The following is a 17574-nucleotide window of genomic DNA, read 5'->3' as shown; positions in this document are numbered from 1 at the left end:
TGTGAAAAGATAATTAAACAACATATGATGTTTCCCATCTTAGTTGAAATAAAGAGGGCACTGAAGATGTTGTGTGTTACTTTATGGTGACAGAATGTAATCGTGTGGGAGTGACAAGGAGGCATCCTCGAGAAGTGGCCTTGGGATCAGAAGCTTGTGAGTTTGAATCCAACAGAGGGCGGGTCGCTGAGCAAGACCTTCAGCCAGGGTGGGCAGCTCCACACTGTCACTGACCATCACTCCTGGAAACAGGTGACGATTTCCCCAGGGGCATTAATAAAATATGATTAGTTTAGTTTGTTGACCTTAAATCAATCAATTAAACTTCATTATGTGACACCTTGTTGCTACTTTTCACTTGTACAATAAATCTGAACCAATATGTATGTATGTTTTAATTTGCTTAAAACAATTATTTGGGTTTTGTTGATGGCAATCAACTGCATTAACATTTCATTCAAAAGTGCACCAGCGAGTGTGTGTTCTTTTTTGACATTCTATTCTATTCTATTCTATTCTTGCCACCAGATTGGTGTAAATCAAAGTGCAGAAAGTATGACAATAATGAAATAGAAATGCAGCACAAATGGAAAATGTAATGATGTTTCTCGACTAGAAGAAGAGATCTGGATTATAAAGCATGAAAAAATATAATATAGCAAGGTCAAACAAATAAAAAAAACATCCATAAGAATATAATTGTTGTTAAAAGAACATCAAAGGTGTGATGTTTAGTGTCCAACCCCATGCACGCTCCTCCTTGTAAATACACCTGTGCATGAGTTCCATCGCGTGCAGAAGACATCATAAACTGTTTTTTTTGTTTTGTTTTTTGCAGGAGATAGAGAGTGTGTTTGAACAGTCTGGGAGTGACAGAGAAGGAGGGAGCTGCTGCTGCTGCTGCTGCCACTGCTCCTCCTCAGCGCGCGCGCGAGAAAGAGAGAGCGAGAGAGAGCGAGAGAGAGAGAGAAGACACGGCCGCCGACCCAGCGGAACACACGGAAGGCTGCTAGCGGAGAGGGCGGCAGCAGCATGGCGGGGCTACACGACTTCCACCACGGCAGCCACTGTCACAGGAAAACGTGGATCAATATACTACTGGGGATACTTCAGCTACTTTTACCCTGCGTGCAGCACGGAGGAGCTCAGCTGCAAGGTCTGTTTCTCGCGTTGTATGTGCCCTCTTCTGGACGTGGACGCCACCGTGGTGCCGGGGAGGGAAGAGGAGAAAAAGGGAAGAAAAAAAAAAACCCTTAAGTTAGCTTGGCTGACTTGACAGTAACACGGGTTAAAATGACAGATAAACAGACTGGGGCTGTGATAACGGATGAGAACTATTCGTGACAAAGTTATTCCAGAGTATTTTTTGTTTTTTTTAATTTGAGCCTCGTTTTGGACCAATGTTTTATCAGCCTGCTAGTTCACGCTAGCTTCCAGTTCCCCTTATTCTCCCTCTTTATTAAATATAACTTGTCCATACAAGAAAGAAGAAAAAGCAGGGGGATTGTCTAGACTTTTAAAGAAGAAAAAAGACCTACATCTGTCGGGGAGGTGTAATAAAATCTAACACATTTATGTAAGTCGTGTATTTAGGGCTCCACACTCGTGTGTTTACTGCAGTGTGTGTTTTCCAACTTGGTTAGCCTCGGTGCTAAGCTACAGGCAGCTAGCGAACAGCCCCTTTGTCAGGCTGCCGAGAACAACTCGTCTCCTCACTCCTCTCTCCCCGATCCCAGATATTTCACCACGCCAGCTCACAGGGTCGCACATGTACATTGAACCCGGTGCCATTCTCTTCCCCCTCCCCAATCCCCACTAACGGTTAATTTCTTGCCCATGTCTTGAAGCTCTGAGTCAGATGTCCACCAGCGTGGTCGAGGTCTGGCAGCCGGAGGAGGCAGAACCTTTAGTCCCGCTCCAGGTAACCCAGCATTCCTGCCTTCACCTTCAGCTTGTACGGCGTTGAAGCCGAAACTAGGGAATATATGCACAAGTAATAGAAATAGCAACAACAACAACAAAAAAAAAAACAACGACCAAGGAAGCGTTGGAAGCATCGGATAAATGAACGGAACACGTGTGGCAGGTCTGGAGCGTCGCTGTTGTTATTGTTGTGTTCTGCAGTTGGTACACAGTTTGTGTTTGTGCAATCGTTATGACTTTGACTTCCACGGTCACGGTTGTTGGTCACCTGCCGTGATCTTTTGGCGCTTTAAGGTCTCATTTATGCGCACGACAACTCCCGATATGAAGGCAAAGCGGGAGGCCACCTGCCATGTGGCTCCTCCTTATTTTTCTTTTGTACATAGTGTCCATTATGGGGTTGAATCTGTGGTCCACAATGAGAGCATGCCTGGAGTGAGGCTATCCCCTCCTGCACACTGCTTTACGACCATACGCTCCTCGTGCGCTTTGTTGAGCAATATTCTCTGAAGTCTAGGAAGTGCTTTACATTTTTGTCACCAAGTAGGCGTCGGTGAGGATTTCAGAATTCTAGAGCAAGGAGAGTGCAAACATCCAGACGGTCAGTATTTACCTAGAACCTGTCCCGAGCTCACCAACTGACTCCTTGTCCTACCTGAGGGCTGTGTGCTACTTTATGTTGGTGAAATTGCACTTTTTTTTAGTACAGATTTAACAACTGAAGCAGGATTGGTTCTCTTTAAAGATACTCTCACACAGATGATTGGGCCATTACATGAAAGGAATGTTTATAAATGCTTACTAATAACAGCCAGAGATGATGCTGTGGCCAAATGTAACACATGAGTCGATGATTCAACATTAAAGATAATTTCTTGGATGAACTAATGGAAATGTATGCATGTTGGGTTTTTTTATGCATCGCGGGCAGATGTCAGTTGTTGACATTGTCAGGTGTCACATTCGGCAGTGAATGGAGGGACTGTCTAAGTTACATGGGCTGTGTGTCAGAGCATGGCGGGGATGTCTTTGCTTTTTATTGTGAGGGTGCAGGCGATCATCTGGTTGAGCTTGAGCATTAACTCACACCTTTAGGTGGAGTGATGCTGTTTGTCACACTTCCCTGTGCAGCACAGGCAACTCGGACAGGTGTGTGAAGTGAGTAAAGAGTGCTTCTCAGCCTTTTCGTGTATGTGAATTGCTACAATTCACGTCGGTTTACTCATTGTCTCATGTTGTGCATTTTCCTGAGAACTATCTGATTAGATTTGGCCCCAAGTCTCAGTTCACTGATTTCCTTGGTATTTAAGATGAGTCGTTCTGGGCACGTATTTGAATTTCGTACACAGACTGGAGTCGCGAATGCTTAATTCCCTCTCGAGTGGACTCGAGTTCATTTACACCCGCTGCAGTGCTCCTGCTGCACCGAGCAACGTTGGCCTGTGTTATTGTTGTGCTTACTCAGCAGGAAAATTATTTTTTGTCTCTTTCTGTCACATTGTTAATGTGTCACTCTTTAAAATGGGCTCAGGGCATTGTAGGATAGGACTCGTGGTGAAACTCGCCTGCATAAACTGGACCATTTCAAGTTGCAACATGCAACTTCCACTGCACAAAGAATGTGTTTTAGTCATTTTGCTTCATAAGCACTTTAACCACATGGATAAATTATTAAATAAAAAAGACCTTTTGTCAGTCAAGTGAACTACGGGACAAGATGCATTATTGCAGTGTTACAAAAGTCCTATAAAAGCAAGATTGTTGTAAATCTGTCCTTCCATTTGATTTTTAGTGATTCCTGCACAGACAAGAATTACTTTACTGTCACTGTTCAACATACTCAGTCACATTTGGACTTCTATGGTGCGGTGCTGCATTAAAAAAAGACTTTGATTTCATTCTAAATGTTTTCCATGGGTCTCGTTTTGTAGCACTATTTGCAGTCACAGTAATGTGTCTGATTGTTCTTGAGGAAACTGCATTTCTGCACTGAAAGTGATCAGAGCTTATCTCTGCTGGCCATGCACGGCACACACAACGACAACTCAGTACTTAACCGGTGAGTCTTACCTGCTTCGTGAGTAAAACTTTACTCCTGTGCAATGTGGGATTGTGTACTTTCTGCATGACTTACTACAAAGTGTGCCGCCAGGTTAAAGTTTCTCTTGGTGTAAACAGCACAAGGGATGCACAGTGCAGTAATCAGGTAATAGCTTTGAGCAGGCACATGGTTTTGAAGTAATGAGACTGCTGCTAACTCCATTTGTTGTGATCCTAAATATATCTGGCACTATTACTGTGCTGTCTGTAGGAAATGTATTAGTACTCCAAAGTGAGACGAAAGCAAAATCCTCCAAAGCAGTGGTTTTCAAAGTGTGGGTTCAATGAGTTGCTCTTTTTCTTGTATAATTTTTATTTATTTTTTCCCCTGATCTTAATTTGTGAGATAAAAATCGAAACAAGCTTAAGATACATTACATGCCGGAGCGGGGCTGGAGGGTACGGTACGGCAAAGCGCGCTTAGGCCCAACTCTGTCGCGCAGCCCCACTGCATAAAGTGCGGATAAGCTGCAGGCCGTAGGTCAGAGTGAAGCCTTGAGCCTCGTCCTCTTGTGACACTGCATAAACTTTCTCATTGTGAATGGCAGCTACCATCTCCCGCTGAGTCTGCACCTCGACCGCAATATTGTGTCACGTGCCAACATTTCAATAAACCCAGTTAACAAAACAGCCCGTGAGCACGAAGCAGCTTCTGTAAACAACAACGGGAGGGTTTACAACCAATGAGATATTTTAATATTGTGGGCAAGTGGAGAGTGACGGTTGTCACGACCAATCAGCAGACGGCTGCGTTGTCGCTCCTCCTCACAGACCCGTTCCTCAGCGCTCGGTACCTCAGCAGAGGGGTGACAGGAAATCGTAGCATGTGGTCGCGGTTCCTTCCGTACCATCCACAACGTTTTCGGTGGGACCGAAGCGAAAAACCCGCGTGGTCCCCACCCTGCCCCGGCACGAAAAGTTACGGTGGGACCGTGGCTTAAGTGAAGAACTACACTCTCATCAGCACTTTATTAAGGACACCTGTTCAACTACTGTTGAATGCAAACGGGTAAAAGCCTCTCATCTTTACACCTGTAAACAGACAATTGTCTAAAATAAGTCATTATCCAGTTTGTAGCTGTTTGCAAAAAATGCCTCGTCCATGCCGTAGTTCGGAGGAGAACGGCCGAACTAAGAAGGCATGAATAACCACTTGTTCAATCAAGAAACGCAGAAGACATTGGACCTTGAAGCTGATGTCGGGTGGCTCCAGAAGAAAGCAATTTATTCCGCTCTGTTTCGCTAAAATCAAAAAACTTGGGGTACAGTTTGTACAAGCTCACCTAAATTTGACATCGGCTGGCCTGATGAGTCTTTATCTTCTGCAACATTAAGATTAGGTCTTGACTGATAAGGGTCTTTTGGGGCCGATTCTGATAGCAGGGAATAACGAGATTGTTCTCTAAGGGCTATAATTGGCAGATTCATTGTCGGCCCTCATTCAGATGGTAGACGACATTAAAGCATCCTGCCCTGTGCCCCTGGTTCAGGCTGCTCGAGATGTGAGGAGTGAAGGATATTTTCTTGGAACACCACAGCCTGTCTGATTGTTGTTGCTGACCATGTCTACTCCTCTATGAAGGAAGCGTACTATTTTTTAATTGACTGCTTCTGGCTTAATAACACATCATGTAACTAAGCTCAAATAATCTTATACTGGTTTCATGAACATGACAATACCATCTTCCCTCACGTTGAGTTAGAGTGTTGATTAATATGATTTCCTTTTTGGCTCTTAAACCTTTCCTGCAGACAGAACAGGGTCGTTTGCCTTTGGGGACCGGCTACCAATTGGGATTTATGCAGCCGTCCTGTGGGAACACAGAGTTCACCGCAGGGTGCTCGTTGCAGCTCTGAGAGCTGTAGTGCTCTCTGCCAACACTGGCACAATTTGCTGCCTGCTGTCTAATTCAGAGCCATGATGCAAAGGATTTAATGCCAGTTTTAGTTTTCCAAGGACTATCCAGTTTCTTCCTAGGATTTGCTGCTTCTGACGCATTGAAATCATATCTGTCAAATTCAGAGAAATAAAGTGCAGACAAATGAAATTCAGCAGTTTATTTTTTATCAATGTGAATTAAGCCTCTTGTTCATGAATATGAGCAGCCAGAAGGCAGTTTGGCATACCAGCACACGCGCATCCCACTCAGCTCACAGATATCATTCTTCTTAAGGTCGTATTGATGATGTTCAATCAACGGGTTTCTGTTTAATGGAATGTCTTGCTTGGTCCTTTTCAGGTTGAAAAGGAGCGAAGAAGAGACGGCCTTCCTCTAGAAGACAGGTAAGAGATTTGTTTAGCTCATCTACCCTGCCGTGAACTTGAAACCGAAACCTCTCTGTGACAGTCGGCAAGCCAGCAGTTTTTCTCGCAAATTCAAGCGTCAGTCGGAGAAACTCACACATACGTTCAGCAATTTTAGAGGTATGTGAAGCTAAAGCAGTTTCCACCTGAGCATGAGTGGCATGCTTATCCCCAAGCTACAGTTTTTATCAACAGATAAACTAAGTCACAGATTGCATCATGCAGACACAACACTACTGTAAGATGGACTGTAACCAGAGCTGCAGCAATGTTGGTTGTTTTTTTTCTTTTTTCTTTTTTCTCGACTGCCCAGATGGAAAAACTATTGTCCACTTCAGTACAGGAAAAAAAACCAGCTCTTTCTATAAAACATTGCTATAATGTACATATTTAACAGCTTCCATGACAGCTCTGTTAAACGGTTTGTGGCTTCACGTCGGTGTGTTCCTGCTCTCGCATAGATAAACGACGCCGTGTGGTTTCAGCGCAACGAGCGAGTGTCACAAGCTTTAAAAAAAACAAAAAAAAACATGCAAAGTATTTTTCCTCTGCAGGCAGACGCTAGTGTTTATGTTGGTGAGTGAGGGGGCGTGTGACTGAGAGAGTTTGGGGGCGTGTGTTAACGGAGGCACAGAACTAAATTCCTGACTAATTTTAGAACTCCTTGAAAGAAAAAAAAGAGGGGTGGTCTGTCTCTCCCAGCTGGTTTTGTTCCTGCACAAAATACTTTGGAAAGTATGTTTTTGTCAGAGGGTCTACAGTTAATGGTATTATTTTCTAGTGCCCTGGTCTTGTTTGTCTAGTCAGAAACTGCAAACGTGATGCTGCTCTCTTGAAATATAGTTGGTTTTTTTTTTGCCACAGATGCTCCATGGAGGCTTTACTTCTGGTTCTTGTTTATGTCTGTGAAGATTAACAAGTAGCAGCAGCCGTGCCAGTAATGTAATGGCATTGGGCTTTTAGGTTGTATACTGAAACTGGATATGATCCATAAACTCTGCTCCCCTGAATAGATGTTTGGACTGCAGCATTTTACAAGTTTCACCTACTTCTTCCTGCAAGATGAGGCCAGTTTGAGCAACGGGATGTCCAATGCCAATAATCCAACGTTATTGCGGTTTTCTTTCAGAGCTGAACCTGGTTTACCCGCCATTTGAATATTGTGTATTTGGTTTGTGACAAAAATGTGTAAAACCAACAGATTGCATATTTCATAGTGCTACTAGAAGTCTTCTATCCAGCAGCTGAAACCATTGAGATCTGAAGAGTTATAATGTATAGAAAGTAAACCTGTTGAAAGGGGTTGAAGTCACAGTGAAGGGGAATTGTGAAACGTTACTATTTTGCAGTCTGGGAAATTTGGTCGACGACTGTGTCCATGCTGGAGTAGCCCCCAAACTTTCTGAATCACTAGAGTGCTCTACAATGGGGAGACTTTTCCAACTGGTCATTGAAAACACAAAAACAAACCATTTTAAATATGTGGTCTGGAAGCAGCTAACCAAGGCAAACCTAAAATGTCATGGCATTGCTTTTATCACTGTATATGGGCTTGCTCTCCATTGGTTATTCTCCTTCATTTAAACACTATAAATCACATTTAGGGCTTTGCCAAGTAATAAGCCGTAAGGATGACCTGGACAGCTGTCTGACACTATCTAAAAGAGAGTCCTGTGGCGGTCATATAAAGGATACAGCTGCCAGATGAGTGATAGTATAATGTGGTTCAACTCGTGACATTTACTATTCCGTTCTACTATACTATACCAAACATTGCACAATAGACCTGAACGATCGTCAATATATTTACCCAGTCACGTACTCCAAAAAAAAAAAAAAAAAAGGAGCTGTCCTCTTAAAGAGAGCCTGGTTTTAAAGTTTACTTGGCTTACGTGCAGCCGACAGTTGCTTGAACAGTGTGGGAATAAAGCTATTTTTAAACCTCAGGAGGTGAGATGCAAGAGAGGCGTTGCAGTGTTGGCTGACCTCAGGACCTCGGGAGCCGTGTGCCGCGAGGCCTCTCGTGCAGGGGTTATCAGCCACTCACCAGGCCCGCCGTCACCTTCTTGCACTCTAAAGAACACCGCAAGCAGCAGATACAGAGGCCGATGATACCCATGTCGAGTTTTGTGTCCTGACGTGTTTGCTTGTGTTGGTTTTTTAAAAATGATGTAGCCTAATCTGTACAGCAGTCATTATTATCATTATGTTTGTTCAAAATATATTTTGTAGTCCCGCATTTCGGAGCCGCTAAACTCCTAATGCTATAACGCGTGGTTTTAATTTCTCGGTCAGTCGTATTGTTTTCCCCGTCTTCCACAACACGTGTGTGAACAATAGTTGCCCTGAAGTCTCTTCTGCTCCCAACCTCTCCCCCTGGACCACGGCTCAGGTCACTGCTTACACCCACTTTATTTGACTTAGATCCAGGGGATCAAATTGCACCAAGCATAACTTGTTATTTTTGTACTGTGGCGGTGGACAGAATCCTCGGAACTACAGCGCAGTGGAGCGCTTGTCGAGCAGCTGAATTTGCAACCGATTCAAAGTTACTATACACTGAAATTTAATTGCCTCAGACAGTTTAGAGTGTGACGCTGCTAATCATCGAAAAAGATTGTGGCGTGTCTTCACACTTTGTTTTAACGTGATGAAACGAATCAATCTATCCCCCCATCACCGAGCCAATGTTCTTTATACGTGTCGTTTCCCTTCCACGACGGATAATGGCGCCACAGAATCGTAGCACTTTTAATTGGGACATGCTGACCTTTAGACAACAATCACACACGACATGAACCCTCATTTCTGCTTCCACATTTGTCCTTTCATGCCCTCGCCCACATGTAGCCTCTTCGGTTTTGAGTAATCCTGCTCCAATGTGCTGTTTGGCAGCTTATGAATTACCCAGCAATAGCAGATGGAGGGATCTTGACGGTGAAGCAGCAGTTATGTAATGTGGCAAACATCAATTGAGACCGAGCTGCCAGTCTATTTAAACTTCTTTGTGATATATGTATATCATTTTTTAAAACCTCAAACTCTTGAAGTGCCAACATTGAGTCATAAAATTACGTGAGAGAAGTTGAATGGTTGAAGCAGTAGAGGCAGGTGGGTGTACGCCTGTGTGAGCACTGAAATTCTTGATAACGATACGCTATATCTTACCCCAAATCTGAATATTGGTGTAAAGATACTCGTTTGTCAATATAAAAGGTGCTTGAGAGCAAATAAGTTATTCACTCACTGTTCATCTGCGCTGATGTGAATGTAAAAATATTGAAATATGCAATTCATGCACATAATTTGGTCTGTCTTCATGTTACAATATTACATACTTCACTGAATTAATGTCAAGTTGCATTTAATTGGTCACTTTGATTCAGCAAAAACACAGAATAAAGTGGATTCACCTTCAACAGGACACATTTGCATCTGTGTCTAATGAGGGAAATCAAAGGATGTTATGCTCTTCATTATTACCAGCTTGTGTGGCCACACGTGTTAATGAGGTCACGCCTCTTGCTTTTCTTGATTCAATGAAATGCAAATTTATTGATTGTGCAGTAATCACAGTTCAGTTCTGTCCCAAACAAAAGAAAGTGATTTATTAATGATACCAAACTAATACAATATGGCTGTGGAGGAGGTTGGGACTGGGGGTTGTCATAACAATTATAAATACAATGTAACGAGGCTTCGCTATCCTTCACCGAAATCAAACAAAACTTAAACAAGAAACCTGGCTAATTTATCCAAGAACAGTGGTTAAATCCAAGTAAATACAATGGTGGCACCAACCGAATACCTACGCGAGTGAAAAGTGTACGGGGCACCCCAACTTACCAAAGTCCTCACCTCATCACACCACAAACCTACAAAACACTCGGGCAAATTGGCAGAGAGCTCAGCGCTCCACACACATCTGACAGGTCAAGTAAAGACGGCCTCTTCCCTGCCGGAGAGGTCCTTTTTTATAAGGAGGGTTGCTGGCCATGATTGGCCAGTTTGGGAGACACAACACGAGTCACAGGTGCAGGCGGTTGCGCTGATCACACCTGAGAGCAGCCGGAGGAGGAGGAGGGAGGGATAATAAACCCACCCACAAACCAAGCTTCACCACTCCATGCTGGGCATGGAACACCATATTTGTAGGCCTGCGCTTGTAATACCGGTTACACTCTGTTGACAATAGCGGAATTTGTATTTGTCTTCATGACATTTCGTCCACGTTACATCACTGCCGGCTTTTGGCGAGGCGGCCTCTGAATAGTAGAATAGATTTATTTATTTTTTTCCACTTCTACTCACATGAGCATGTTCTACATGAAACCATAAGAGGTAAACAAAGCACGGGACAGCTGTTGCAACATATATTTTCTAGAATGTAAGTCGCACTTATTCTAGTTTCTTGGCTGGTCATACAGCTACTATTAAGAAACAAAGTGCCTATCAAAATGTAAAAGTACATACACGTGGAATCGACAAAAGACAGATCAAGTAAAATGTCGCCCAAAGATAAAGCTACACAGCAGAATGACAGAAAAAAGATCAAATATACAGTAGAAAATGCACACCCCACATCAGAAATAGAGTTGAAGAAAGCGGAGCAACTGTCACCGTGAAGGGGGGGAAAGCGAAAGAAGCTGGTAACGGTCTAAAAGTGTGACGGGCAGACCGGAGGAACGAATTCACAGATGGTTCTGTAACAACTGCTGCTGGCCGAGGCTAATTGACGGTGCAGTGACATCTGTGCATGAAAACATAAATATGTCAGACAACAGTGCAAATTGTACATAGACGTCCCTCTTTATGAAGCAGTCTTGACAAAAGCAACTTGTTCTTGTGTGACTTATAGTCCAAAAAAAAATATGGTACGTGGAAACACCATGCATCTCGAATAATTGTGTGGGCTCTTTTTTACCAGCCCATTGAAAATGTTTAAAGGCCCCGTTTAGACGACGGTAAAAACACACAACTTTTTTTGAAGTGTCGGGTGTGCATTTACACAACGGCGCTCGGAGCCACTGAAAATAAAACATTTTTCAAAATGGTTTCCCGAGATGGAGTTTCCAGTTTTTTCAGTGATGGTTGAGTTGACGGGTCGAGAAGAGTTCTATGTTACGCCTTCTTAATACTTTATGAAGATTGTAACTACGCTGCTGCTCATATACAGTGACCTAGATTGGTGAGAAGACGTGTTTATTAGTAGTACCCTGTCATGTCCGGTCTGTAAACGGCTGTCAACGTGTAGTTTATGCTTTATATTAATACAAAGTTAACACATCTTTTTGTAGCCGCCCCTGTTGTTTCTACATTCCAACCCGAAAGCAATGTTAAGACACCAAAAGTCTGAAGAACAAGCTCTCAATTTTGAAATCTGTTAGACTCAAGAAAGCATTTAATCACTCACTTCCGCTCTCCTTGTTGATGAGATTGCCTCTCTCAGCTCTTTTCGACGCCTTTTGTTCCTTCCATGTCAGCAAAATGTGTTTAATCACTTTGTGGGAACAGCACATCAAACAACCCACATGTGAACCAAAATAAAGTGATAGTTTTCAAATGTCTGCACATAAAAAAAAACGTGTTTGACCTGTACTTTCACAACAACATGTTATTTTATCAGCGCTGTAGAGGAAGTTTGATCACTTCACACTGTTTGGTTCATCTCCAACTATAACAATGCAGATAAGAAGCAGACAACATAGACGGTAAGTCAGAGTAGAACTGAGTTATGACATAGGCCAGGATAAATGCAATCATAATCGGTGCAGTTGTTGCGTAAGAACGTGATTTGCCCTCTGGGTGCGTTTTGCTTTCTTACCGAATCATTTATATTTCATGCGGTGTGTTGAAATTATGCAAGATTGCAAGACTGGGCTTGCAGTTTGCGCGTTCAGTGGCACAAGATGTGCAACCGGGGTGTGTTTATGCATACTGGGATAAACCGGAGGTGAACTGCTGCAGTGTACAAACTGATTGTCAACCTGTTTTAAATGTGTGATGATTAGCAATGTGTCTCAGGACAAGGAGCTCAAGTTTCAGTGTCAGACTTGTTGAAGTTTTTTCTCAAAACTGTGGGCACACTGTCAGCTCGGCTCACTTCCTCTGCTGTACCCGAGCAAACGCCACAGTGCTATAGTTTGTGGGGGCAGATGGTGACTCGTATGAGGAACTGTTACTTATGTGAATATTCATTAGTTTATGTGCCGTTTTGCCCAAGAAAGGACGTTTATAGTCCCTCCTTTTGTTGTTGTAGCTGCATTTTGATTAGTTTGCCACAGCAACCTGTGTGTATATGAGCACTTAAACACAAACACATGTGTTGAGCCTTATGTTCTAACATGCACACATAGATGCACATGCAGCCATATATCAGCTGCTGCTTCACAGCTTTAGGGCACCAACTCCCAGTGCTCATTAACACATGATGTCACATACCACCAGCAGTAAAAATGCAGTTGGACTCTAGAAAGATGCTGCGACCGCTAACAATCCACATGTTTCCAAGTTGTGCAAGTGTATTTGACAATGTGTGAGTTGTGTCAGAGCCGCGTTTAGGTTTTGGGTTTGTGAGTTCATGCTTTCATTAGACCTTCAAAGCAAAAAAAAGAAGAAAAAATACATTGCTGATTCAGTTGCACTTTTAATCTATCCTACTCTTCTTTTCATGCATTTATTCTGGCGGGGGTCAAATTTCACAAAAACATTGACAAAGATTCCCCCACAGAATTAAAGCTGCTCGTGGACAGAGTTATTCATTTCCCAACTAATCCAACTGGAGTGTGTGTAATGATTCACCGGTGCAAATGTTATTTTTGTCGTCTATGCCATTGCTTGCAAACCCCCCCCCCATGTCCATTATTTCTCAGTGATTGCAAAGTGCTGCTTGTTTTGTTGAACAGGAAAATAAGTCCTTTGTGACATGGCCGGGGTCAGGAAGAGTGTACAATTACTGCAGTTGTAATGGGGGAAAAAAGCTCATCTCCACGTATAGATATTTTTGATCTCTTTCGGGTTAGTACATATGAGCGCTATGATTTTGACCTAATGTTTTTCTTTCTTTCCCCTCTGTTTAACAGCTCCTCTCCATTTTCACTGGAGAATGGAAAGCCCCTGCATTTTCAGCCTCCAGCATTGGAGTTTGGGATGCAGTAAGTGCTGCTTTCACTTCCTGTTTTTATAAAGCATATCCTCACAAATGCAGACATTTAGGCAAAGATGAATTATAACTCACTTCGACATCTCTTAGTCTTTGGTCAGAATAACAATATTCCACTACATGCCACCAAGTGACCTTCTGCGGCAAGAAAAGCTCCAGAAAGAGATTCCTTCTTAAAGCAAGGGCCCCTTTAACGTTACTAAACAGACAGGATAATATCCAAGTATGGCAGTAAGCTTGCTTCTAGACACATATGGGAGAAGAGTGACCCCAGTCATGAGGGTTAAGAACGTCACTGCGTGCCTCCATAGTCCCAGAGCAGACGTAATACTGTCGCCGAGCAGCAATCTGCATAGCTCCCATTGAAGGTAAACATTCACCAACTGTTTTCTCCCTCATATTTGGTGAAATGCGCAAATAATTGCCAAGTATGTGTAAAGTGAAAATACAATTACCCAATGGAATATTGTAGTTGAGCTTAAAGATGGACTGTGAGCCAAGAGACCCACACACCAGTTTCATTTTTTTATTGGAGAAATGTAAAAATAGTTGTAATATGTTCTACAGTTTTACAGAGTAGTCGAAGATGGTGTTTTCTGCATGGGTGGTCATGATGATTCTCGCTGAAATGTCCAAAATGTGGGGTTTTTTTTGGTGGGGGGTTTTGCACAAGACAGAAACCAGACTGACAGCAGCTCAGAAGCAGTTGAAACGGTGTAATCTGCCATGCCATTAAACTCTGAGCACGCAGTTCAGACAGCTAAAATGAAAGTAAAATCACACTCCAACAGGCAAACAGGAAGTGAAAGGTGAGGTCTCAAATACATTTTCTAATTATACAATGTCGATATGAGGCTACTTTGAGTGTTCAAACTAATGCTTTTTTTAAAAATGTATTTTTCAATCCTGAATACTCTACAATGCAAATGTAAATAACCGTGTGTCGATCTGACATACCTCTTACTACATTTGTCTGAAATGTCAAATTTAATAAAGAATAAAAAGTACTTTCCCATGTAATCTCCTGTGCGAGTCCTGAGCACTAGAAGTGTATCTATTGTTCATGAACTTCTTAGATCGTCAGTTGCTCATGTGTGCACAGACGGCCATTGACTCCACTGTAATTGCATCTGGGTTTTCCTTTAACGAACTTCCTCGTGCTGCTTGGTGACCAGTTTCCACCGTTGAAGCACAACATGCAAACCGACGATCCGATCTTGAACACAAACGGCTCAACAGCATCGACTGAATAGAAAAGACCACAAAGACGACGCGTGTCAAACATTCCTGCCTAAACAGACCACTAAATTAAAACGTCAATTTAAATGATTGTCATTTACATAATCCGTCACAACTTGAAGGTTAGATCTAACTACAAGATAAACTGTGACATGTTGAACCTGCAACTTTAAGGCACAAACCATATGAAGACTGTAAAGTCTTCATAGTGGTATAACTTGGTGCAGGAATACTGTTCATGAATGCTAGAAATATGAATACAGAGACGTGAGGCCCTGGACACACTTTTCATTATGAACTATTGCCTCCCAAACCAAGTGTGATTTATGGAACATCCTTCATGATGAAAGGCTTCAAACGGAGACATGCATTTTAATTAGATTGGAAATATAATTACGGTCTGAAATTAATTAAGTTAAATGCTTGGGCAAAAGGTACCAGAAGAGACATTCATTTTCAGCCTTTGTTTACGTGTCATCAAGCGAAACACGCTGAGAGCCGCTTCAATAGATTGCAATAAAAATGATCGCGCTTACAAGGTAACCTTTATGCCGATGGCACAAAACGCCCTTTCATAGCCAGCCTCCTGTTTTATTTGTATAACTGGCTTGTTTCAGTGTAAAAAAAGAACCGATTGTTATTGTATCGAATGAAAATAGTTGATTTTCCACAACATAGTGATGTAAATGAAAGCACTTCCTGTGTAGTTTAATTATTTCCTCAGGAATCATTATAGGGCATTACTTTATTTTATAAGTGATTTCTTTTCTATTCAATCAATTACGCCTGGATGGGTGTTTATCTCTACTCATTTACATGAAGCCTTAAGTAAGGCTGGGTTATATAGAAAACTTGCGTATGTCGTCTCGTACTCAGATTGCTGTAAACGTGCTCTCCATCTACAGTTTGGATAATGTTACTTGTTAATTTCTTGTAATACCTACTCGTTATTAGAGGGGGTTAATATTAATAGGCCACATAGTGCCACGCCGAGTTGCCGTTGGTGGTAATCTTCATTCAGAGGGCAACAAGGTAGATGATTTAGGTCCTCACAGCTGTTTTCAAGAGCATAAAAGAGCGGGTCACGAGAGTAACTCGACTCCTGCGCTGTGAGCATTCGCTTGACCTTGTGAGTGTGAGAGAGAGCGGCTGTGGTATAAAGAGGGATCAGCGCAGACCAAAGTGCGCTTTCAAGAGGTGTAAAGCGTCCATAAATGTTCCGCTACAGCCGAGGATCCTCGCCAGTAAGTGCCAGAGCAAAATAAATAAACAGTCCAAACTGCTGAGTCGGGTCGCAAAAGGAGGAATCCCATCATTCACGGCTTTTTGCCACCTCCAGAGCGGGCTCAGGAGACGCGGAGAGGTTTTATCGTTCTCTCCAGTTCCAAAGCTGATACATACGGCATCTGTTATTACCCATGTTCTAACTCGTGGCTGCTACGTGTACCTTAAGTGCAATCTCGATGATCTCTTTATTTCCTATGCTCTGGAAGCCATTCACTTTTTCTCTCTTGCGCCCTGGTTAATAGAGGTATAAACGTGTTATGGCCAAACACAGCTCGGTGTGATATCATAATAAATCCATGATTCACTGTGCCGGAGAGGAGCTCCGCTACACTGGCGGCTCGGGATGCACTGTAACGATGCCACTCGGTGCTTGTTAAGTGATTGTTCTCAAAAATGAAAACCTATATCATCTCATATAACAACGTGCACAAAAAGATGTTTGTAGACAATTCCACACAAATTCCCACAACTCTTAAAAACCCCAGGAAACACTTGTGAAGAATGAAACCTTGTACAGCATTTACTGTGTTACGCAAGTAACTGAATGAGACACTATCCTCCTTTATTTTTCTTACATAACTCAGGATATGGCACAAGGAAAGTTCAAGTTGACAACAAAGCTGTTTTTTTTTTTTTTTCAATTAAACTTTATAGACAATAACAACCGATCACACCCATCTCGGCTCTAATGTGTTAAATGCCGCGCAGTGGTGAGCGCTCTCGCCTCAGAGCAAGAAGGTCATGGGTTCAAAAACAGGGCCATTCTGTGTAGAGTTTGCATGTTCTGTGTGTGTGTGTGTGTGTGGGCTCTCCAGGACACACTTGTAAAAGAGATCACTAATCTCAATGTGGTTCTCCTGGCTAAATAAAAGCCTAAAAAAAAAAAATCAAGACAAATATAAATAGGCAGCAGAGAAATCCAGTTTATCAAGGCGGCCACATTATTAAGCTAATCTATCGTTTGATTTATACTAAAGTACCTGGTATCCTCAAATAGTTTTTGAGGTCACCCCCCCTCCCCCCCTTATATAAGCATAAGCACGGTGGAGAATGCGTCTATATGTGATCTTCTGTCTGTCTTTCCAGGCCGCTGGGGCTGCCAAGAGCTGAAACCATATATATACACAACCCCAGCCAGGAAGTTCCTGTGACGCTGCTGTCAATGTTTACATCCAGCAGCCATTTTTACATACCTTCCTTCCACAGAAGAGTAAGTATACACACAAGAAATTACATTTCGGCTCAGCTGTGTTCAGATTCCCGGTGCGTCACATTTATGTCACGTTTTCCTCCCTTTCCCAGGTGATCCCACCCAGAGGGAAGGCATCTTTTAAACTAATTTTCCTCCCGTCCGAGGAGGGCAGTGTAGAAAACACATTATTTATAAACACATCGGCCCATGGGCTGCTGTCATACCAAGTAAGTTTGCTTCAATTTCAGTTTTTATCTTCACACTATATATACATTTTTTTTTGCTTTTTAATACCTTAGTGAAAAGTGGCCAGATTATGGTTTTATTATCATCATATGGGCTCCCAGTATCGGCTTACAGATTCGG

At 42.6% G+C, this 17574-nt stretch overlaps 1 protein-coding gene across 1 annotated transcript in view; it reads left to right on the top strand.

The window, feature by feature from the left end:
* Window positions 1-981: 981 nt before the first annotated feature.
* Window positions 982-17574, top strand: part of tmem131l (transmembrane 131 like) — a 28654-nt gene continuing 12061 nt past the window's right edge. Inside the window, 6 exon segments of the mRNA XM_080517720.1 lie at window positions 982-1156; window positions 1848-1921; window positions 6264-6307; window positions 13411-13482; window positions 17103-17226; window positions 17319-17435. Of these exon segments, the coding sequence (XP_080373846.1) occupies window positions 1033-1156; window positions 1848-1921; window positions 6264-6307; window positions 13411-13482; window positions 17103-17226; window positions 17319-17435 (555 nt within the window). The 5' untranslated portion in view covers window positions 982-1032.

The sequence above is a fragment of the Blennius ocellaris genome (assembly GCF_963422515.1).
Source record: "Blennius ocellaris genome assembly, chromosome: 3".
Taxonomy (NCBI): domain Eukaryota; kingdom Metazoa; phylum Chordata; class Actinopteri; order Blenniiformes; family Blenniidae; genus Blennius; species Blennius ocellaris.
Note: the sequence above shows the minus strand (reverse complement) of the source record. Positions and strands in the feature narration are given on the sequence as shown.